Source organism: Spea bombifrons, chromosome 1, assembly GCF_027358695.1.
Source record: "Spea bombifrons isolate aSpeBom1 chromosome 1, aSpeBom1.2.pri, whole genome shotgun sequence".
Taxonomy (NCBI): Eukaryota; Metazoa; Chordata; class Amphibia; order Anura; family Pelobatidae; genus Spea; species Spea bombifrons.
The window spans coordinates 17,736,360-17,760,155 of NC_071087.1; the positions used below are offsets into that span (position 1 = coordinate 17,736,360).

Sequence of the window (23,796 nt, forward strand, 5' to 3'; positions counted from 1 at the left end):
CCGCTCTACTTTTGAAGAAGCCAAAGATCCTTTTAATTGAAGCGATACTTGCCTTTCAGGTAAGTACTTTTCTGGAGAAAGTTAAACCACTGGTTTCCTTCTGTGCTCGGCGTAGACATCAGGTCATCATCTTCATCTTTCAAATACTAAGGATTAAGAAACAACGGGTGACTTTTCAGGGATCAGCCTTAACATACAGTTTCAAGGTTGTTATATTTTCTAATTAAGTCCAACCATTATCATAAAAAAATAAGTGTATCATTACACAAAATGTCCATTGTAAGATAGCCAGGCTTGCTTTTATTTCCCAGGACGTTTCTACATATACACTTATTACTTCTAAATGTCATTTTTTTATATTTTTAAAAAAATCAAACCTCTCTGTTTCAATTTTTTTATTTAATTCTTACTAACATAACCAAATGAACCATCTAAAGCAATGTCCCAAGTACACATGTATTATTAGAGTTTTGACACATCAAATATTAATACTTTATCTGCTACGCTAAAATCCTAACATACAATTGTATACCAAAAAAAACCCCCAAAAAACCTTAAGAATGCAATACATGCGGTGGGGCGATATAGCGCAGTAACCCAAAACGTGTGAGGCACAAAATGAAAAAGCTACACATCCAAAGCATACAAGGGATGCTAAACGCTGATAATTGTTTTGCACATAAAAGTAAACTTGGATATTAGGCTTGGTTTCCATTGGGGTTTTTTATGCTAAAAACGCCAATAGCGCCACCTGGCGTTTTTTTGTGAAAAACGCCTGCAGCCAGATGTTAGCTGTAATTCAATAGGAAATCGCAAAATGCCATTTCCACTTGGCGTTTTTCTGTTTGGCGTTTTTTCAGTCCTCTTTGGCGTTTTTCTGCTTTTTTGGGCTCTGTGGCAGTTTTTAAAAACTGCAGCATGTTGACACTCTGGCGTTTTTTGCAAGAAATCTTGGCTTTTTTTCTCCAATAGAAGTCTATGGGAGAGAAAAAACGCCATGAAAAAGCCATGTGGGTTTATTGCCTTGGCGTTTTTTATGGCGTTTTTTCCACAGTTACAATGCAGAGGATGGACCCGGTATCTGTGTGTCCTACGAGAAATAGGCTGAAAACAAACAGTTTCACACAAAACAAAGTCCTGGACTGGTTCATATTGAATTTTACACCATTTGGAACAAACATGCCATTACAAACAAACATACGCGACCGGATCCTGCGTGCCAAAAGCAACAGCAAACAATTTGCACTATCATTTGGGGCCAATCTTCCCAGAGGAGCAGACATTCGGAATAAAGCATGCCTTACAAACCACAGAAAAGAGACAAAAGGGTCTACCAAGTAAATGACATCAGGAGAGGGCAGATACTTGCCATTTATCCTAATCCCTTTTAGCTGGGTGAAACTTCTAACTTGTAAAGGCTGGAAAAACTGCCTAAGGTCAAAAAAAGCAATTTCCACAGAAAGGCTAAAACGCCAGAAAAAACTGCAGAAAAAACGCCAAAACGCAGGTAAATGCAGTGGCAGTTTTCTTGGCAGTTTTCCTGGCGTTTTTCATCAAGAAAAAAACGCCGGACAAAAACCCAAGTGGAAACCTAGCCTTAGAATAATAACAAAAATAGTCAATAGAAATAAAAACAAAAGTTAATTGAAAGTTTTATTTAAAAACGAAGGACGTATGTTATGCATTCGATGTATCAAAAAAATAAACCTTCCTGTTTTATTTAAAAAATAAAAAAAAATGCCCAAATAAATCACTGGATGGAAGCTCGAAAGTGAACAATGTGAATACCACATTAGTGTAAATTTGTTCTGATAAAACACTCAAAATATTTACATGTCCTCACCTAGAGTGATACTCGAGTCCCGTCAGGAATTTATCTTAGTAATTACAAATGCCAGAGAAGAAGTAAATGGGCAGCACTTGGCTTCAATGATACTCTTATCCCAGAGGATAAGAGCTCATTATTATAGAAAGCCCTCATTAGTACTCTCTATTCCTACTGGCCTTATTTTAACCCCTTGAGGACAACTGGTAGTCCTTAAACCCATTAAGGACAATGCACTGTGAGCTCATGCATGTGAAGGGGTTAAAGAGACTTCATCTGCACTAAAGGTTCTCGTGATTTACCAAGAATGCTATACAAATTCTACTTGAAATCACGTCTCGTGGCTATACAATCATGTTGCAATGCTAAAATACCCAGACTCAGGTCTCCCGAGAACGTCTTTCATGTGAGGGTCGCTCAACATTTTTTTTTCAAGCAAGGTTAATGGTTTTATGGAACAAAATTGTGGTGTTTTTTTTTATTAATTGGGAAAAATGCATAGAAAAATGTCAGATGACATTTGGGTACTTAAAATCACATATGTGAATTTAGGGGTACCAAGGGACAAGTTTTCTGACCACACACAATGTCAAGACAAATAAAACACAAAGGTTCCTGATTAGAGCTGTGAAAGAAAAGGCTTTCTGTCCTATGGGGAAGAAATGTTCCTCCTGATTTATAAAGCATGTAAATCAGCTGCAATAACATAACATTTCAGGGCTCTGTGAGTGCAGCATGGTGACAGAAGGCTGAAGGCTGGCAGTTACTGACAATTTTCACTATTTTTATTGCAGAGGCAGGAGAGAAGGCCAGCTTTTCACTGCCAACTACTACAGAAACAGTTTTCAATATTTCACTTAACTCTATTACTGACGCAAAGTGTTATTTTGTAGACAGAAGTGGCTTCAGAATTGGAACTTTGGGTGATGATTCATTAGAAAGAGGTACACATCTTGGGGAAAACGCGACAGATCTCATCTCCAGGTGTGAGTGGGTAGGGGTAATTTGTGTCCTAAATGGGAGGTATGGAAACTACGGCTACACAAACATCAGTATGGCTTATCTAAGTGTCAATAGCCCTTATCCTGAAGGGGTTAATCAGAAAGGTCTGGCCGAATTCTCATGTTCAGAAACTGTGATACTTTACCTGACCCACGCGTTCTACATTGAAGTATTTGCCTTTTTGGTTATACAAATCAGGTGCCTAGAGAAAAAAATAGAGAATATGTTCAAATGGACTATAGGTTTAAGCACTCAACATAGTTGAGCCAAACAGGCATATATATAATTAACTTATCCTGAACGATTATTATTTCTGGTCACAAAGGCCCAGCACATTCCACTGCGCTGTATGAAGGGAAAGCACACTGGTCCAAACATCTTAGCGCACGGAATTTTGGCACACGTAGCCTGATATAAAATGTTAAAAGGTACTTATTTCTCCTGCATTAACATACTTTCCCCTGTACGCTCTCCAACACCTTTTACAACACCATTTCTCTATTGCCTGAGTTTACAATCTGCAGAAACAAGGGTCAGATTTACATCCCAGTGGAACCTGAACTATATAAAACAATAAATAATAATAACTAGGCTCATGGAAGGTGCCAAGTGCATCATAGTCAAAGACAGGTGAAGAGAAAGCTGGAGTGCGCAGGACTATTATTAAGAGAGATGTCTAGAGCTGAATTACTTTTGATCAGGCAGTATCATGCTAGGTCCATGAGGATTGTCCCTTTAAAGCCACGTGGCTACAAAGCATCAACTTTGGGAGAAAACCGCTGTAAACTCAGGGATACCGACCTCATTAAAGTGCTCAGTCAGGAAATCTGCCACAAATGTTATGTCCTTCTGAGTCATCTACAAACAAAGCAAAACTAAAATGAGTACAGTGTGGCATTAGTTGGTAAATTAGATGATAATTTTGTTTCCTGAAGTGAGAAAACAGTTAACCTTTTTAGAAATTAAAATGCATCTTCACAGAAAAGTGGCAATTTCAGGGCAAGTTACCTTATTTAGTTCAGGAATCACGTGATCATCTGACATTCTTAACATAGCTATAAAAAAAGAGATTTCAATATCAGGAAAAAACTGAAACACTTATGTTACTATTACTTTCTGAAAAATAAGATAGTGTTTTACTAGAGCTGGCAATCTTTAGGGAATTCTCCAGGGTGTCCAATATGGTAGCAGTGATCATTTCAAAATTATTGAAGGTATGTGGAATCTGACACTTCTACATATGTTTGCTACTGTTTTGAACCTCTGCATCATCACTCAATTTTGTTTATTTGAATTAGTTTTTGAAGTGCCCCTTATTTTGTACAAACATTAACCCCTTCGTGACAAAGGCTGATTTTACTTTTTGTACCCTTCGTGACAATGGCCATTTTAACATTTCTGCGCTGCTCGTGTTTAGCTGTAATTTTCTTCTTTCCCGTTTACTGAACCCACACACATTAGATATTGTTTTTTTCAGGACAAGAAGGGCTTTCTTTAGATGACATTGTTTTGACTGTATCATATTATTTACTATTAAAAAAAGTATAAAATATGGTGAAAAATTTAGTTGAAAAATCTTTTACTCATCTATAAAAGGTAATGAAAAAACCTGCTAAATAGATTCTACTATTTGTCCTGAGTTTAGAAATACCCAATGTTTTTATGTTTTTTTGCTTTTTTCTACACATTGTGGGGCAATAAGTACAGGTAGCGTTTTGCTATTTCAAAACCATTTTTTTCCAAATCTGGTAATTCTTCCCCCCATGTGCCATTTCGGGTATCTTTGAAGCCGGCCAATGCAATTTACCCCATCAAGTCATGTATTTTTGAAAACTAGACAGCCCAGGGTATTCCAAATGCTAGTATTTTAACCCTTTCCAAGCACTAATTCTACCATCAGCCTTTGTCAAACTTTATGGTAGTATTTTTTTTTGCATTTGTTTTTTCACATACATTTTACTTCAGGTATAAATAAACAGGTTCTGGTATATGTCACTATCATAAAACACCCCAATATGTGTTTAGCAACATCTCCTGAGTACAGCGATACCCCACATGAATGATTTTGCCTGGCTGTTTGGGGGCAAAAGGGCCACATTTGGGGCATGCGCATTTTTCAATGTTGAACTTTGGCGTTTGGCGATCAACTGCCCATGCCCTATTTGGTACATCTTTGAGCCGGGCCATTTCAGTGTGCCCAATAAACCCATATATTTTTAAAAACTAGACACCCCAGGGTATTTCAAATGCTAGTATTTTAACTCTTTCCATGCACCATATCTACCACCAGTCTTTGTCAAACGTTGTGGTAGTCATTTTTTTGCATTTGTTTTTTCACACACATTTTACTTCAGGTATGAATTAAAAGGTTCTGGTATATGTCACTATCATAAAACACCCCAATATGTGTTCAGCAACATCTCCTGAGTACAGCGAAACCTCACATTAATGATTTTGCCTGGCTGTTTGGGGGCAAAAGGGCCACATTTGGGGCATGCGCATTTTTCAATGTTGAACTTTGGCATTTGGGGATCCACTGCCCATGCCCTATTTGGTACATCTTTCAGCCGGGCCATTTCAGTGCGCCCAACAAAACCATATAATTTTGAAAACTAGACACCCCAGGGTATTTTAAATGCTGGTATTTTAATTCTTTGCATGCACACATTTTACCACCAGAATTTTTTCAGTTTGCAGTAGTATTTTTTTGTGTGTATTTTTCCCCCCACACACCTACTTTATGTATGAATTTACAGCTCCTGGTTTATGCCGCTGTCACACAACACCCCAATATGTGTTCAGCAACATCTCCTGAATACAGTGATACCCCACATGCATGGGTTTGTCATTTTTGGGGGGAACTAAAAGGCCACATTTGGTACGTGTGCATTTTTCTAATTGGAAATTAGATGTGTGGCCATCCTTCCCGCCGTGTTATTTGGGACATTGTTGAACCCGGCCAATTCATTTTACCCCATCAAATCATAATTTTTTTTAAAGTAGACACCCCATGGGCATTTAATATGCCAGTATTTTAACTCTTTCCATGCGAGAATTGTTTTAAGCTAATATGCTAATTTTAAGACTTGCTCACAAAAATATATTTTTTATATATATATTTTATTTTTTTTTGCCTTTTTAAAAAAAAAAAAATTTAACATTTTTTTTCAACTTGAAGGTTCCCCTGATCAGTGGGAAATTATTTTGACATTTTACTGTTTTTTTTACTATTTTTTTCTAATTATTATTAATTTTATTTTTTAATTTATTTTTACTAATCACACTGTGATTAGAAAGCTGGTCTCCATTGACTTGCATGGTTGAATGCAGTACCTGCAAGAGGTCCAGAGTTCTCTAGAGGGTCTGGAGAACACCTAGCGAACTTTTTCGTCTTTATTGTTTTTTTTCCCGGTCACAGTCCATCCAAAGGTAAGTGTTTGGTGTCGCTGGATGCCTCCTGATCGAGGCATTCCAGCGACACCATTTAAGTTTAGGAGGTGATCGTTGATCGCTTCCTAAACACTTTTAAAACGGGCGTCCGCCGCCATACAATGTATGGCGGATGTTGATGCCCCGGGGAGGGGCCAGAGATGGCCCCCAGTGCCGATCGTGGCGTTGCTGAATGCCTCGAGGTCGAGGCATTACAGCAACGCCGTTTCGGTGCAGAAAGCGAAAGTAGATCGCTTTCTGCACCCGTTTAAAGACGTGCCGGTCCTGGCACATCAATTGTCGTTAACGACTTGATTTTCCATGACGTGCCCGGACTGGCAATTGTCATTAAGGGGTTAAAGTGCTCCCTCTCAATGAAAATCCTTAAAAAAAAAACGAATGGCGCCGCAATCGCTTGCACCTAACTAATGAAAAATAACGTCAATAAAGTGATTTTCCCATAATTATTATTATATTAACCTCAGTGCTGGTGGATTGAGGTCGGTGGGGATAGGGGATATTTTAACTTACCAACATAAAGCCAGCGAAAGAATGCTTTGAAGTTTTTCATGCCACTGTCTATAACTCTGAAGACATAAAAGAAACAGAATTGAGATTGGGTATTTCTGTGACATAGAAACGATGTTATCAACATAATGAAAAATGAAATCACACATCACGTAAAAGCTTAAATACTGATCAAAGAAAATCTACTAAGAACAGCCTACTTGTAAGTTTCCAGTTCGTATACAAATGTCTAGGAATGAGCTCAATGTTTTACTTTAGAGCTAAAGAGTGTGCTTCAGGCACTTAGATGGTAAACGAAATGCTGTGGTGGTTGGATAAAAGCCGGACAGGAGGGGGTTCAAGTAAAGAACTGGTCCTGGGCTGCCCACTAGTCTACACCTGAAACGTATGTTTTAGCGGGACTGTGGTGCTTTGAAAGATGTCGGTTATATTTCTATTCTGAAACGTAACCAACCTACAATCATGCCTTTAAAAAATGCTAGAAATGGCAATTATTCTGTGTATGTGGAAAGCATTTGGCCTGGTTTTCAGTTTTTGTTTTTAATGTATTTCCCCTACGTTTTAAACTACATATTCATATGCCAGGGGCGTCCAACATGCGGCCCGCGGGCCAAATGCGGCCCGCGAGACCTCGAGGTGCGGCCCGCGTAAGATCGGCAGCCAGGGCAACCGATCTTACGCGAGCCGCACCTCAAGCCCTGCTACTTACTTGTGGGAGGGTCTTCTGGACTGCACACAGAGGAAGCAGAGTTCACGTGACATCCTACTTCCTCTGTGCTTTAACAGAGAAGGCAGAGGGAGGCCGCGCCCCCTGCTGAAGTCTGTAAGCGGCATCGAGGAGCTGCCTTGCAGGTAAGGAGGTGGGGAGGGTGTTTGAATGAGTGTGTGTGATTGAGGGAATGAATCTGTGAATGAATGATTATATGAATAAATGAGTGTGTGTGTGTGTGTGATAGCATGGATGTGTAAGTGCTGGAACCTAGGCATGATGGGACTGTGATTGCTGTTAGCAATCACACTCCTGTCATGCCAAGTCAGCCAGTACATGCTGAAACCTGGCCAGCTGCCCCCCTTGTGTATTGATGCTGCCAGCAGTATGGGGTCTGCACTTACAGCCACCCTGTACCAGCATGTACTGGCTGACTTGGCATGATAGGAGTGTGATTGCTAACAGCAATCACAGTCCCATAATGCCTAGGTTCCAGTATTTACTGGATGGATGTGTAAGTGCTGGAACCTAGGCATGATGGGACTGTGACTACTGTTAGCAATCACACTCCTTTCATGCCAAGTCAGCCAGTACATGCTGAAACCTAGCTAGCTGCCCCCCTTGTGTAGTGATGCTGCCAGCAGTATGGGGTCTGCACATCACTTACAGCCACCCTGTACCAGCATGTACTGGCTGACTTGGCATGATAGGAGTGTGATTGCTAACAGCAATCACAGCGAGCACAGTCCCATCATGCCTAGGTACCAGCATTTACTGGTTGCCTGGGTTGCCAGCATTTACTGGTTGCCAAGTCATATTGCTAATTTTGTCCAGTTGTGTGTTACCTACTTTTATTAAAAATGTGAGTTTTTATTATTATTTTTAAAGGTGGGGGTCATTTTCAGTTTTGGCTAAGTGAACCCTGAATGTTTTGGTCCAGAATTTTCATTTTAGTTCATCCCTAGAATAAATCTAGGGAATCCTGAATTTGTAGTCGCAAAACTTTCTAGGCCCAGAAATCAGTGAGAGGAAGAGTAAAGGTTTTGTGTTATTTACTTTATTTTAATCTGCATATTTTATTAAAGGCCATATTTTTTGTCACAGTGAAAAATGAGTGCGGCCCTCACACGTATACAATTCTGATGAAGTGGCCCACTGCAGAAAAAACTTGGACACCCCTGTCATATGCCCATGATGCCACACTTACTGAAGAAGCTCATTTGCTTTTAGTATGAAGGAACCAACAGCTGTTACGGCATCTGCAAAACAAGAGTAAACAAAAAAAATGTCAACAAGTCAAAGCACATGATGATTATTCTCTAACACACTTATACACACACACATTCATGCACACAAAAGTAAAAGAGCAGACCAAGGATTTTGCTGAGGTTCAGTTCATTGTATTCACTTTTAGTGGGTATCATAACAGAAACGTGATGTTTCAGCACACTTATTAAGATAATATAAGTATAAATAAGATGATAAAAGCCCCAGGGCTGAAACTTTGAGTTTCTGTTATGAAACCCACTAAAGTGTATGAACTCTCCTGAACCGTACCCGTTTACTTTTGAATCTGCTCTACTAAAAAGGGAGTATATATACGCACGCACGTATAGCTTGAAAACACACAGATATTGCATACAAAGTATTCATTAAAGAACAAGAGAAATGTGTCGTGAGGAACTAGCCTTCATGTCAAGTATACATATTGTATTTAGGTACAGCTAATATATCATAAGAAAACCTTTGCACATATAATATACCTTCAATTGCCTTGGCGTCAAGTCCAAGTGGCTCATACTTCTGCTTCCACAAAGCCATGCCTTTAAGCTCACTAAGATGGTACAGCAAAGCTTCTGCTCCACTGCAAGTAAAGACCAGGCTGAGTCGTGAGATTTTAAGTCTTGTGTAATGCAATATGTCAATGTACGGATTACATACCGAAAGGCTTACTGCACACACAAATGCTCAATGTAGAAAACATCCATCTCTACAGCGTCCTGGAAAACCGTTTGTTTTCCAGACAATACGCTGGATTCAAGGTACACACAAATCCTTCCTTCCTCGAGTAGGAAACACTTATCAGTATATTGCCTGATGGTTTGACCAGTACATGAGCACAAGAGATCGGTGAAACTACGTATGCCTAATTTTTGGATTAAAAGTAAACGTTGCAGTGGCTATGAAGCAAAGTATCACATATTGGATTGTTATCTGACAGACAGTAAGTGACTTTTTACGCACCTTTGTAAGTGGCTGATAACTAGCTTTTGTATGGTGGAATATGACGACTCAACAGATTGTCCCAGTTTTTTTAACCCCTAACAATACAAAGACAAAGACATTGCCTAAATATACATCCTCTCCATATTATTAGTGTTTTTCACAAGAATAAAAAAAAATGCAGAAACAATCTAGGCAGTTTAACTTACTTTGACTGTCAGCTGATTCATCAGTAATGTCTGGAGCTCAGGACTATAAGACAAAGATATATTGAATTTAGGTACTTGGGTTAGTATAGCATGAAGTCAAGTAAATAAAAAAATATCTCACCTTGCTTTACCCCACAAGAGCAGCTGCATAAATTCATCCTGTACAGATGTTGTGGTGTTTTTTTCCTAACACAACCAAGAAAAACAATAAACAGGTCAGTGTGAATATGATACATTTGCATACTTATGCAGACACACAAAAAATACATACAATACACGCAAAGTGCTCTTTCACACCTGTACAAACTTAGTGAGCCTTGAATCCATCTGCATTAAAATTTCTTCCCAGGCTTCACACATACATGTGAGGGATAATTTCAAATACTAAAAAAAAAAACAGGAAAGACAGTTAAATTAATAGGCAAAATAACTGTGATCTAAATACAATTGTATTAACTATTAGCGTCAAAATATTCTGGTTTACATACAATGTAATATTTGTTATTATTAGAATGACTATTACATCCACTAAAGGGTAACAAACAATGCAGAATCAAAATATATATTCATATTGGATTTCACAACAATAATCTACGATACAAAAAGTTTTATTTTTGAATGCATGATACCTGAAGAAGAGTAGAAATGTGGGTAAATTTCCTGGCCATCCGTGTAACTTCAGGTAAACAATCAGACAACAAACTAGTATCCAGCTGTGAATCCAAAACAAACACAAACGGTGAATAAAATCGGTAGTTGTGTAAAATCTCAATTACTGGAACTCATGGGAAACACGACTCACCTGGAAATATGTAATCTCTGGTGTAGTGTTTGTTGATAGTTCGGTAACAACTGAAAGGGATTTTAAATCACTAGATAAGCATAAGCTAAGGCAAGATCCATATACCTGCAGACAGAAAAAAAAGTAGTGTTTTATACAGACAATACATTTTGACAAACAAAATAGAATTCTTAATGGTTGCTGATAGAGGGCCTCTTTGCCACACACACACATATATGTGTGTGTGTGTGTGTGTGTGTGTGTGTGTGTGTGTGTGTGTGTGTGTGTGTGTGTGTGTGTGTGTGTGTGTGTTTTTTTCCATGAATCATCTGGTTCAGTAACATTAACCTGTATAAAACACTTAATCTGCACAGGGTGAGGGGTGATATCACAAACTCAATGTAACACATTGAAAACCATTTTCTTCTTTTGAACTCAATTACTTGGATTGTGAATGCACAATATTTAACATAATTTATTTAAAACAATTCCATAAAGAAACACGGTACCTCAGTAATTGTTGCAATCTTGTACATCCCATACGCATAGATTTCAATCTGCCCCGAGTCTCCTCCAAGGACCAAAGCATTAAGTCTTAAGAAACAAAAAGTACAAATACGAAACATAAAGGCAGGTATGAATGGTTAAGTCCACCTCCCCCGCCAATTTGGAAAACATAAAATTCAAAATCTTCACTATACAAAAATTCAACATGATACTAGCTCCTTAAAAAATGCAATTTAGGGAGCAAGGTCAACTAAAAAAAAAACCAGGACAAAGTACTTTCACAGAATGATTCATCTCATTTAAAACAAGAATAAGTATAGAAAATAATGGATGTTTCACGTACCTTACATCGCCCAACAGCTTCAATATTTCATCTGACTTCTCTTCACTAGAACGCAAAGGCTTTGGTTGAAATTAAATGATTCCTAAGACTTCATATGTTTAAATACACTAATAGAGTGCGGCTTACCTGAAAATCTTTGCTGTGGCACTGTAACTAAAGTAATAAAAATAAATAAAAAGTTAGCAATCATAATAACAGTAACCGATACAAAGTAACAAGCTATTGAAAAATAATGTGTTTCGTTCATTAAATGGCAAGCTACAACGGGAAAGTGAATTTTAACTCAACGTATTAACGATGTATTGCTAAAACCAAACACAACCCATTTTTGTAAGAGAGACTTGCCACACACACTTGCCTTTAAGGGTGATTAACAGATACCCCTAGTACCGGCACATAGACTGCCCTTTTGGCTTAATTTTCTTAATACGTTAGATTTCACAGACAAATACACATACGATTTTTCAAAGGGAAAAATGACACTAGACACATGAAAGATGAACAAATACATATTCAACAATTGATAGACAATCTCCCCACAGAGACTAGGGAAACTTGCAAATAAAACATGCCACAGAAGAGTCATTACTTTTTCGGCAGAGCAGGTAGCTTTGGCAGCAGAGTGTTAGATTCATCCTCAGCGTTGTAAAATGAAGTCAAGATACTGAAAAAAAATGAAGAAGGATTATAAGGAGCTTTCAAACAAACAGTAACATTACTGTACATAATACATCATTAACAGTGCACTGTTCTACATTGGGTAACTGTAATCTTATCCTATATATTTACAGACAGTAAAATGTCACCTGCACATTCCAAAAGCTGGGAAATCTAAACTTATCTTAAAGTAAAATATACAATAATATATTGTAATGCCTTCAATAAAACTCCTGTACACCTTCACATTGTTATAATGAGGTAACATAACCTATGGTGAAATCAAACCATTTTTTTTGTGGATAATATTGATATTTGTTAACTTGCCTATTCTCCTCAGTCACTTCCATCCAATGCATGCAAGACACAGGGGATTCCACGGAAAAGGAGTGGAGGCTTTCAGGCTTTTCTACATCACACAGCACAACTTTCTTGGTATCGGCAAGACCAAAAGCCAAAACTGTCAACAGAAGAAAAGCCTTCAGTTAAAGACACATGATCGCGATGCATCACTAAGCATTAATACATTGTTTTCTCAGTGTAGCATGCACTTTACGTTTGCCATCTGGTCTCCATGCCAGGGATGTCACTTCCTTTCCAGTATTTTCATTTGGGGGCAAATTCCAAACTCTCTGAATATTTGCTAGTCGATGAAGCAAGACCTAGCGTGTCACAGAAGATACAAAGAAAGCCACAAATAAATGAGTACTCGTCATACCTCCCACAAACCGCTCCACAGCAGGCTTATTCAGGCTGGAACGCCTCAAGTTTTGAATATTGTATAAATATATTTATATAAATAAATATTGTATAAATTTATAATATTGTATAAATTGTATAATAAGAAGCAGCATGCATGTGAATTGTATTAAATCACTTAGCATGGCATCCCATTTGGAACTGAAATACTGAGTTGATATTTCACTTGAAGAATTATTCCTATATTTCTACCATGCTCCTCTTATTGATAAAAATCTGTTGCTAGTTTTGTGGAATTTATAATTCAGTGACATCATACGCATACCTGGGAACTTTCCAGGTTTGACCCGGAGATTGCCGGGTGAAGCACCCAAATCCTCTGGGTCGTGCGAGCGGGGTCTTGACGCGCCCCTTGAATTAGGGGTGTTTCCGGCAGACGCCAGCGGGAACACACTTGATATCAGCGGGAGCGCCCACCAACACCAGTGGGACCACCTACCGTCAGTGGGCAGTCCTGGCCACGTCCCGCAAAGGAAGGCTCCGGGTAGCCGGAGGCCAAAAGTTCCCAGGTATGATTATATGTGACTCAAAAGTTTATATTTCAGTAATATTACTATTTGATACACATTATATTGCATACCCTAAGAAAAATTACTGCAGTTTTTCTGAAGTAATACTGCAGTTTTTTGGACATGAAAAAACTGCAATACTGCACTTTTACTGCAGTATTACTGCACATTTACTGCAGTTTTACTGCATTTGTACTTCACTGTACTGCAGTTTTACTGCACATTTACCGCACTTTTTTTTTATATTGCAAACCTACAGTTGTACTTCAATGTACTGCAGCTTTATTGCATTTGTACAAAAATAACTGCAGTACAACTGCAGTACAGTGAAGTACAAATGCAGTAAAACTGCAGTAAATGTGCAGTAATACTGCAGTAAAAGTGCAGTATTGCAGTTTTTTCATGTCCAAAAAACTGCTGTATTACTCCAGAAAAACTGCAGTAATTTTTTCGTAAGGGATAGTCTACCACATCACTGTATTCAACTTTCAACAGCATAATGGGTTACATGAACATATGAAACAGCATTTTGTCTACAAGGAACTGTTCAAGTGTTTAAAATGTGGACATTCTCTCAATATTAAGCACACATTGCAATCTGCATATTACCTCTCCAGCTTTGTTGACTAACGCAATGAGATCTCTTTTAGGTGACCAGGACATAAATATAATTTCATGAGGAAGCTGCTTCTCCCCAACTTGTCGAAACGGTGGCATTTTGGCGTAAATAATGACATCAACACTGAATGCTTACTTTTGTAGCTGCAGATAAAAAAGAATAAATATGATTATTATAAAAAAAAATAATAAAACATGGAAAAAAGATAAATGCTATACAACTACTTTTCTGTGGCATAAAGTTAAATAATCTGACTGTGTGACCGTGAGACCAAATATGTTTGAAAAATAATGAACATATCAAAAAAGTCTTTAAAAAAAAATATTTCCCATAAAAAGAGCTATTAGTTAAGATATTTTGCAACAGCTAATCAAATAAATTCTGCCTATGTAATAGCGTAATAACATGACCGAAAATGGAACCAGTATACATGAGGGAATAGGCAGTGTACAAACTGACACGTGACACGACACATGTATGTATATATATATATGTGTGTGTATATAGATATGTATGTTTATATATACATAGATATATACATAGATAGATAGATTATACACATACATACATACATACATAAATAAATAAATAAATAAATAAATGTAAATGAAAGGACTGATGGCTGATTAAAGCACCTGTAGGTTAGGTCATTCCAGAAAGCCCTTTGAAATGCTTCTATAATGACGAATGCTTTTACATACAATAAACGTATGGGCTGCTCTTGCCCTCAGCATCCACAATCTGGAACTCAACCACGGCGAATCCCCATACAAGGAAACCTCCGCGCCATAACAATGACGCAAAACGCCAGCGCCACTGCACAACCAATCAGACTGCGAGGAAAGTTACACAGGAAGCGCATCACGTCGCCATGGGAACAAGAACTAGAACTAAATAAATATATAAATGGAAGCCGCTGGTTGGAGTCCGCGGTCTGTGTAGAAGCCGAACTCGCGCGCGGTAACAGGAAGAGTATTTTTACATTAGCCTACCGTACGGTAACGCCATGTACTTACCGGGTTTCTAGTTTCTTATTACATAGGTGTTAGCTGGGGATACGGTACTGGAAGCATCCATTGAGGTAGATTTGGCGCCGCAGTAGTGGACTGTTTTCATATCTCACAGTCACAGTAATGTTTATACCATGAAATTTATCACTTGAATCTTTAAAAAAAAAAAAAAACACATAAAAGACAATATTTTTCTTGTTATTCCATGTACAGTATATGTTTACACGATATATAAATATTTAAATCTACGCCTATTCAATACATTTATACTAAGGGGGGTGTTGTAGTTTTGAAAAAAACATTTATTTCTACCAACTCCATGCATTTTGGTAGTTTTATAAGAAAAACTCAAAATATGTATTTTTTTGCTTTATGTACGTAAGGCCTCGTATCAACTTGCCATATCGATCACAGTAAGTATTTGCAGACAGCCCCCCGAAATATGAAAATTTTCTTTAAATGGTTTCCAAATCTGGGAATTAGGCTTGTCTAGAATCACCAAATTTGCCGTTAAAGTTGACCGGCCACATGTAGTATTACTAAACTAAACTGAAGCAATTGGTTATTGTCAGACCTACTCTGTCCCCCGAGATACCACTCCGAACACCTCTGTGACAAGACCCGCAAGGAGAATTCATCCTGATGCTGATGAGATCTGTGTCGGGTAAGATGGCCCTGCCCTCCCAGTCTCTTCTCACTCTGGAGTTTATTCGCTAAAGGGATGGCTTTTAGAGAAGAGTCTCAGTCTCTTTGTTTCCCCCCCCCTGCCGTTCCCTTCTCCATCCCACAGGCTGTATTCTGTATGGCCAGTGGCTGCTCTGGCCTGAAGACATCATCAGTATCTCTGGTCTAGATAGACTGGAAGGTTTAGAACCTCCCTGTATGCCTTCTGGCTGAGAGCCTAGCGAACGTCGTATTGTACTGATTACAACTTCTCAGCTCCGTTATCGTCTGTGCGGGGACACCACCAAGGGTTCCTCGATTACTCCTTCCAAAATTTCAGTTTCTAACACCCTAATGTAAGTGACCCCCCCCCCAGTGGTAACTACCAAGCACGTGGGGTTGTACAGTACTGTGCAGAAGTTTTAGGCAGGTGTGAAAAAATGCTGTAAAGTAAGAATGCTTTGAAAAAGAGACATACAAGTTTATTTTTATCATTTAACAAACTGCAAAGTGAGTGAGCAGAAGAAAAATCTAAATCAAATCTATTTTGGGTGTCACCATCCTTTGCCCTCAAAACAGCATAAATTCTTCTAGGAAACCTTGCACAAAGTACTGGATTTTGTTGGCATATAGTTAGGTGTAAAATTAAACAAGCATACCAAATAGGTGTTAACGAGGAAGGACCCCCAATGAAACGAAAACGAAGCCAAGAGCTCAGAATTTTCATTTGAATTTCGTTGGTTAGAGAACACTATTTCTCATGCTCTCTCTGAGTATCTCCCTACCTTTTCTGCCGACTGCTTTCGTTTCCCTGTCTCCATGCCGCGCAGCTGCATTTTTGACGAATACTAATACAAAATCATTGAGCTTTGGTCAAAAGGATATCAAATTATGGACAAGTTTTGTTCCATGATTGTTCCAGTGAGGCCAGTTTTGAAGCCAACAGCGAATAAATCACATTTTAGCAATTTCACATCCAAGCCTGTGTGTTGGTCGTATAATGAAAACAAAATGTAGCAAGGACTATGGCTGAAAAGGTATGTACCGAAGCAGTCATTTTAGGGGGGTTCACTCTAGCATGGATTTTAATAAGAAGCCCAATAGTTCCTTTCAGAGCCAACCTGTATTAGACAGGCAGTGCATGATTTTGAGCTTGGGTTCCAGATGTCCGGTATAAGTTTTGTTGCTAACGTGGCTAGGTTGAAAAAGTCTACCTATAACTAACTGCTACCTATGACTGTTGTAAAGGATACATTGTTGAAGGTGAGAGGGCTGGGTACAATGGCAGAACCATTTCATAAAGCTTCTATCACACACTTAGTTATGTTAGCACTAGGTGTGGTTCCCAAGAAAGAGGAAAGCAAGTTCAGGCTTATCCAAGATATTTCACATCCGGAAGGCAGGTGGCTTAAGACAAGTTAGATATGGATGCGTTTTGGTGCAGTACCAATCATTGTAGCTTCTTGAACATCAGGGAGACTGTGGCAGTTGCATTGATGGCCAAAATAGACTCTTCCAATGCATCTTGACAGTGTTAAATATACTGAGTGTTTGATCATTTTCTCTGAATTGTCCCCTAAAATTCACAAGGATACTTTAATGGAAAGCAGATAGAAAGAAGTCTCCCTTGTATTTGTTGCTGCCTTCCTCGCACATTGAGCCGGCTACAGGCGAGCAGCCGCTCCTGTTCTCAGAATAAAATATATCTCCTCCGCAAAATGCCAGTCAATACACAAAACAGTAAATACTCTTTAAAACAGTCAATATTGATGTAGAGGCTGTAGCTAAGTGACATTTGGCCTTCCATACCTCTCCTGATAGCTGAGTGAAGAGTGCATCAGAAGGCCTAGTCAGTGTTGCTTGTCCTGTGCCTGTACCCTTTGATTCTGTATTGCTGGTGCGTGGATTTAGCCACCCGGTATTAGTGAGGGACGATATTTCTTTATCACAATATAATTACAATTAGCATTAGCATAACATTTACCATAACGTTATAGGTGACCTAAAATCTGAGAGCATTGGCTAAAATGTGTTTGTTTTTTACATTTTTGGGTAGCAACTAAATGTCATTTAGGATCATATTTTCCATTGCTTGGAAACAATGACTCAAGTGGCAGTTGTGCAAACTGTTTTTGTAAACATGTTGATGATCTCTGAGCTGATATATCGTCCCATAAATGGTGGCGTTATTAACGATGTTATCTGTGTAATCTATCCTATCTCTTGTTTTAAGGGAAATCTGCTACGCACTATATATAAATTAGTTTAACCCTATCTAGTATTGCATTGCAGTGATGGTATTTTTCATCATTTTCTTCATCGCATTCACCTTTGTCATGCCTGTTTGACACCTGCTTGCTTAGTTTAGTAATCACTGTTGTATGTAACAGCCAAATGGTATATAAATATCTACATTTTTTTCTCTGCAGTGTAGTTTAACAGCTGATTTACACTCAAAATAACTATTCAGTGTCCCAATACTTTTATAATGCTTTATAGAGACTGTGTCTCTCTCTCTCTCTCTCTCTCTCTCTCTCATTACACCACATCAACTTTTTTTCTTATAGATTCTCATTTTTTTTTAACGGTCGTGTACTTGGTTCATGCTGTCCTAACTAGTTGTATTTAAAAAACAACTCATCTACGTATTGTGTAATAAAGTATGACGCGCACTAATGTTTCAAAAATTAGTGTTTAGCTCAATTCATATAATATTTGTAAGGTTCTATGCCTTTTATCTTCGAGGTGTTGTGGAGTGTAACGTGAAGAGATACAGTAAATAAGATGACTTTGAGGTTTGGTATTAGAAGGGAATGGGAACACAGAACCAAGAAGTTGCTGTCTGTAAGTGTTGTAAAACAATTCCCTGTAAACACAAATCACTGTTACTCCATTTACTTTATAGCTCTAGACACCTTTATGGTATAATATGTGTAAGAAATGAAGAGAAGAATAAAAGTGATAAAAGCACTGAACCGTACAAAGTACAGCACAGATTATAAAGCAATTCACAGCCCAATTAAGTCTCGCACTTTTTTCACGTCTTTTTTTTTTTTCTCCAGACTTAAGTTGTAAACATCTAATTTAGGCTGGAAAATGTTCAAAAATGGTGTCACTTGTAGCATCTGGGACACAGACTGTAGAACCACCTCTGATCTTTAGCCTTTAGTTTATAGTTCTGACACATCGCCGTTTACGTTGAAGTTGTTTTGATACTCAGGTTTATACAGTTAAGTTGAAGGTTTATGAAATGTCTCGAGACTTAAGAGCTGGCAACAGAAGACATCATCTGATTTTCAGGCACACTAATTGAAGCTCTATATTAGACACATGCATTTCACACACGTGTTGTTTAACACTCTGTACTTTTGACGTTGTTGTGACAAATGACTGCAGCACAAACTTGCATAGACTTAGTTCCCTTCTACTATTGATATTGCATTATGGTGTAGTGTCTCCTGCACTTTGCAATACTTACAGTTCACAAACAATTGATACGTCTGTTAACATGACTATTCCTTAAAATGTTTAACTGTTCACTTAACTTGTTTACAACTTAAAGTCTTCTATACTCTCCTCCCAAACTTCCCAGAAAGATCCCATCTCTAGAAGGATATTGACATTTTTGAGAAAGTTCAGAGAAAGGGTACTAAAATGGTAATTGGTTTGTAGAATGGAAATATAAAGAAAGACTTAGGGATCTTAATATGTATCCCTTGGAGGAAAGAAGACAGAGAAGAGATGTGAAAGAAACAAGAAGTCCTAATCTAAAACTAGAGGGTCAGAGGCTTAGACCTCATTTAAGGACATTTTACGTTACTGAGAGAGTGGTAGATAAATAAAGCAGCTTCGCAACAGAAGTAGTAGATGCTAATACAGCGACAAGCAAGACATAAGTCATAAAACAATACTCAATCTTAGACAACACCAGAGCTGGCTATGGTCTCAGTCTTTGCATTAAAACAAATAGACAGGCTAGATGGTCTGAATGGTTCTTATATTTCATCTAATTCTGTATTTCTATGTTTCTATGTGCAGTCTAAGCTCAGAATACATTTTGTTTATTTGTGATGTATAATAATATAATAATTTTTACATATTTTTTGGCCTGAAATACCTGACATGTAACCCAAGTTTTAAGTGTCATATATGATTTAGCTCCTTGGCAAGCCATATAGGCATGTAAAATTAGATATATGGTCACATAGTGTGATTAAATCCCCAATATTTATGCCTTAGATATTAGGTGTTTTTGAATGGTATTCGCTGGGCATGCACTGAATTCATGCTTTGTTTTATGTGTTTATTGGTCATTATTATTCTAGCAGCAACCCAGGAATCTGAATGTGTATGTCTTTTATGATTTTTAGGTTGTGCGCTCCTCTGTTTTGTGTATTTTTTGTGCTGTGAATATTTGCTGATTCTTGCCAAATCTTAGGGTTGAGCATAGGGCTGCAACAACTAATCGATAAAATCGATAATAATCGATAATGAAAATCGTTGCCAACGAATTTCATTATCGATTAGTTGAATCGATTTTTATCGATTATAAAATGAGGGTTTTTTTCTGAAAATCCGTTTAGTCTGACTCACAGCAGCAGCTCCTACTTACCAGTCCCTCTCTGTACACAACTGGCCCCGCCCCTTCCTTCTCCCAGAAGGCCAGAACCACATGGCTTTGACACTCATCTAACTGTAAGTATAAAATTAGTATTTGGGCTGCTGAAAGTTAGGGGAGGTGGGGGTTAATTTAGGGGCAGTTATGGTTAATGGGGTGTTTAGGGTTAATTTAGGGGCAGTTATGGTTAATGGGGTGTTTAGGGGCAGCTATGGTTAATGGGGTGTTTAGGGTTAATTTAGGGGCAGCTATGGTTAATGGGGTGTTTAGGGTTAATTTAGGGGCAGTTATGGTTAATAGGGTGTTTAGGGTTAATTTAGGGGCAGTTATGGTTAATAGGGTGTTTAGGGTTAATTTAGGGGCAGCTATGGTTAATGGGGTGTTTAGGGTTAATATAGGAGCAGCTGTGGTTAATGGGGTGTTTGGCGTTAATTTGAGGCAGTTGTGGTTAATGGGGTGTTTAGGGTTAATTTAGGGGCTGTTGTGGTTGATGGGGTTCTTTAGGGTTAATTTAGGGGATGCTGTGGTTAATGGTGTGTTTAGGGTTAATTTAGGGTAGTTGTGTTTGATGGGGTATTTAGAGTTAATTTAGGGGTAGTTATGGTTAATGGGGTGTTTAGGGTTAATTTAATGAGGACTGAGGGTTAATTTAATTAATTTAATAAAGTTAACTTAAGGCGCAGTTAGGGGTAAAGGGGGACAGACTAAAGGGAATCTAAATCCCGGGGGCAGTGAAGATTAACCCAGTACTTATTTATAAAAGTATGGTGTCAGTGTGCTGTGAACAGGTCTGTGACTCTATGAGGGCACTATGAGATATCTGGGGGGGTATAAGGCATATGTGGGGAGGGCAGCGTGGCATATCTGGGGGTATAATGTATATACGGTATATAAGGCATATGTGGGGAGGGCAGCGTGGCATGTCTGGGGAGGATGGAGTGGTGTATCGGGGTATAAGGCATATCAGGCACAGTGGCAAATGTGGGGGTAGAGTGGAGTGGCATATGTGGGAGGCAGCGTGGAGTGGTATATGTGGGAGGCCGCGTGGAGTGGTATATGTGGGAGGCCGCGTGGAGTGGCATATGTGGGAGGCAGCGTGGAGTGGCATATGTGGGAGGCAGCGTGGAGTGGCATATGTGGGAGGCAGCGTGGCATGTCTGGGAGGCAGCGTGGAGTGGAATATGTGGGAGGCAGCGTGGAGTGGAATATGTGGGAGGCAGCGTGGAGTGGCATGTCTGGGAGGCAGCGTGGCATGTCTGGGAGGCAGCGTGGAGTGGAATATGTGGGAGGCAGCGTGGAGTGGCATGTCTGGGAGGCAGCGTGGCATGTCTGGGAGGCAGCGTGGAGTGGAATATGTGGGAGGCAGCGTGGAGTGGCATGTCTGGGAGGCAGCGTGGCATGTCTGGGAGGCAGCGTGGCAAGCCTGGGCTCAAATGTGCATATATTGGGGGGCTGGTTGGGAAATAAAGACAAGAAATGCATTTTATCAAAGTTTTTTTTATTCTGCTGTTTGTATTTAACAACATTTGTTTATTAAATTATTTTAAATAAATGAAAAATGTACATTCATTTGTTTTATCTGATTAATCAATTAATCGAAAAAATAATCGGCCAACTAATCGATTATGAAAATAATCATTAGTTGCAGCCCTAGTTGAGCAGCCTCTCCTGACACATAGGTGCCTCTTTAGTGGTGTTCAGAGAAGGCTTTAAATTGTTTGAGAGTCTCTTTTTTTGCCTTGCTTTCTGCACTGGGGCACAGTCATGCTGGAATAGAAAAGGGCCTTCCACAAACGGTTCCCACAAAATTAGAAGCATAGCATTGTCTAAATGTCTTGGTATGCTGAAGCATTAAGATTTCCCTCACTGAAAGTAACGGGCCCAACCTCTAAAAAAAACAGCCTCATACCCATACCTGGGAACTTCTTGGCTCCGGCTACCCGGAGCCTTCCCTTACGGGCCACGGCCAGAACCACACAGTGACTTGCGGGCAGTCCCGCTGACGCCGGAGGTGTTCCCGCTGATGTCGGGGGGAACCCCCCCATGTAAAGGGAAAAATGAGTGGGGTGTGTCAACACCCCGCTCCCGCAACCCGGAGGATTCGGGTCTTGAGCGGGAGAACCGGAGGAGCAGTGCTCACCTGGCAATCTCCGGGTCAAACCTGGAGAGTTCCCAGGTATGCTCATACCATTATTCCTCCTCCACCAAACTTTACAGTTGGCAAAATGCAGTCAGGCAGGTAAAGTTCTCCTGGAATCCACCAAGCCAGACTCGCCCATCAGACTGCCAAACAGAGAAGCGTGATTCGTCACTCCACCAGAACACGTCTCCATTGCTCCAGAGTCCAGTGGCGGCGTGCTTTACACCACTCAGCTCAACGCTTGGCATTGTACTTGGTTATGTGAGGCTTGCATGAAGCTGTTCAGCCACGGAAACGCATTACATGAAGCTTCTGCCGAATAGTTTTTGTGCTGAAATTAATGCCAGTGGAAGTTTGGGACTCTTCAGCACTGGGTGACCCCACTCTGTGACTTTACGTGGTCTGAGTTGCTGCTCTTCCTAAATGCTTTACAAACTGACTTATTGCAAAGGTGGCATCCTATCACAGTACCATGCTTGAATTCACTGGGCTCCTCAGAGCAACCTATTTTTTTTTCACAAATGTTTGTAAATGCAGACTAGGCTAGGTGCTTGATTTTATACTCCTTTGGCAATGGCTCTAATTGAAACACCTGAACTAATAGGTGTGCTCCAATACTTTTCCTAATAGTGTAGTTTCTCTTTGAACATAAAATACAAAGCTGTAAACAGTAATGTAGATTAGCAAGATAAAGGTGTGGAGGTGTGTTAGAGTGAGGATGTTTTAGTTTTAGTGTGAGTGTGTATGTGTGTCGGTGTGTGTATGTGTATGTGTGTGTGCTAGGCACTCGGCTTTACTTATCCCCCAGGCCAAAAGGTGCCAGACCCCCCCCCCCCGTTCTGATTTAGAGTAAATCTACCACACCTGTGTATTAATCTTTTGTTCTATACTGCTAAACCATTGATTTTGAAGTAGCTGTGGCAAAGTTTAATTTGACTGCTGCCCAATAATGCAGTCATAAGACTTATGAAATAAATTCCACCTTTATCCTTTCACAGCTTAATAGGGTATTTCTCCATCCAGACAAGGAAATCAAACAAATGGACTGAGAATTGAGTAACTTTCACTTCACTATAAAAATTCCCTTAACAAATCAACAAAAATAAAGTGTTTATAACATTAAATAACATATTAATTTAGGATTATTTTCACATTTATGTGTTCTCAAAACCTTAGACATTGTTTTGGTCAAATGTTTAAAGGAATGCTACATGCAATTCAAATATAGGACAGATAAAAATAATGAGCCAGACATTACAGTGCAA

General features: G+C 39.1%; 1 protein-coding gene across 1 annotated transcript in view; it reads right to left on the reverse strand.

Annotated features, from left to right (window-relative positions):
* ANAPC4 (anaphase promoting complex subunit 4) overlaps nt 1-14,885 on the reverse strand; it is a 19,082-nt gene extending 4,197 nt beyond the window's left edge. Inside the window, exons 1-21 of the mRNA XM_053458333.1 lie at nt 14,802-14,885; nt 14,091-14,243; nt 12,770-12,875; nt 12,541-12,673; nt 12,146-12,220; nt 11,683-11,709; nt 11,557-11,601; nt 11,216-11,300; nt 10,728-10,832; nt 10,555-10,638; nt 10,223-10,309; nt 10,047-10,111; nt 9,926-9,968; nt 9,738-9,814; nt 9,257-9,357; nt 8,701-8,752; nt 6,788-6,843; nt 3,836-3,882; nt 3,629-3,685; nt 2,973-3,029; nt 53-146 (exon numbers count right to left, since the gene is read on the reverse strand). Of these exons, the coding sequence (XP_053314308.1) occupies nt 53-146; nt 2,973-3,029; nt 3,629-3,685; nt 3,836-3,882; nt 6,788-6,843; nt 8,701-8,752; nt 9,257-9,357; nt 9,738-9,814; nt 9,926-9,968; nt 10,047-10,111; nt 10,223-10,309; nt 10,555-10,638; nt 10,728-10,832; nt 11,216-11,300; nt 11,557-11,601; nt 11,683-11,709; nt 12,146-12,220; nt 12,541-12,673; nt 12,770-12,875; nt 14,091-14,198 (1,504 nt within the window). The 5' untranslated portion in view covers nt 14,199-14,243; nt 14,802-14,885. The remainder of the gene's footprint in view (nt 1-52; nt 147-2,972; nt 3,030-3,628; nt 3,686-3,835; nt 3,883-6,787; nt 6,844-8,700; nt 8,753-9,256; nt 9,358-9,737; nt 9,815-9,925; nt 9,969-10,046; nt 10,112-10,222; nt 10,310-10,554; nt 10,639-10,727; nt 10,833-11,215; nt 11,301-11,556; nt 11,602-11,682; nt 11,710-12,145; nt 12,221-12,540; nt 12,674-12,769; nt 12,876-14,090; nt 14,244-14,801) is intronic.
* Nucleotides 14,886-23,796: the final 8,911 nt, after the last annotated feature.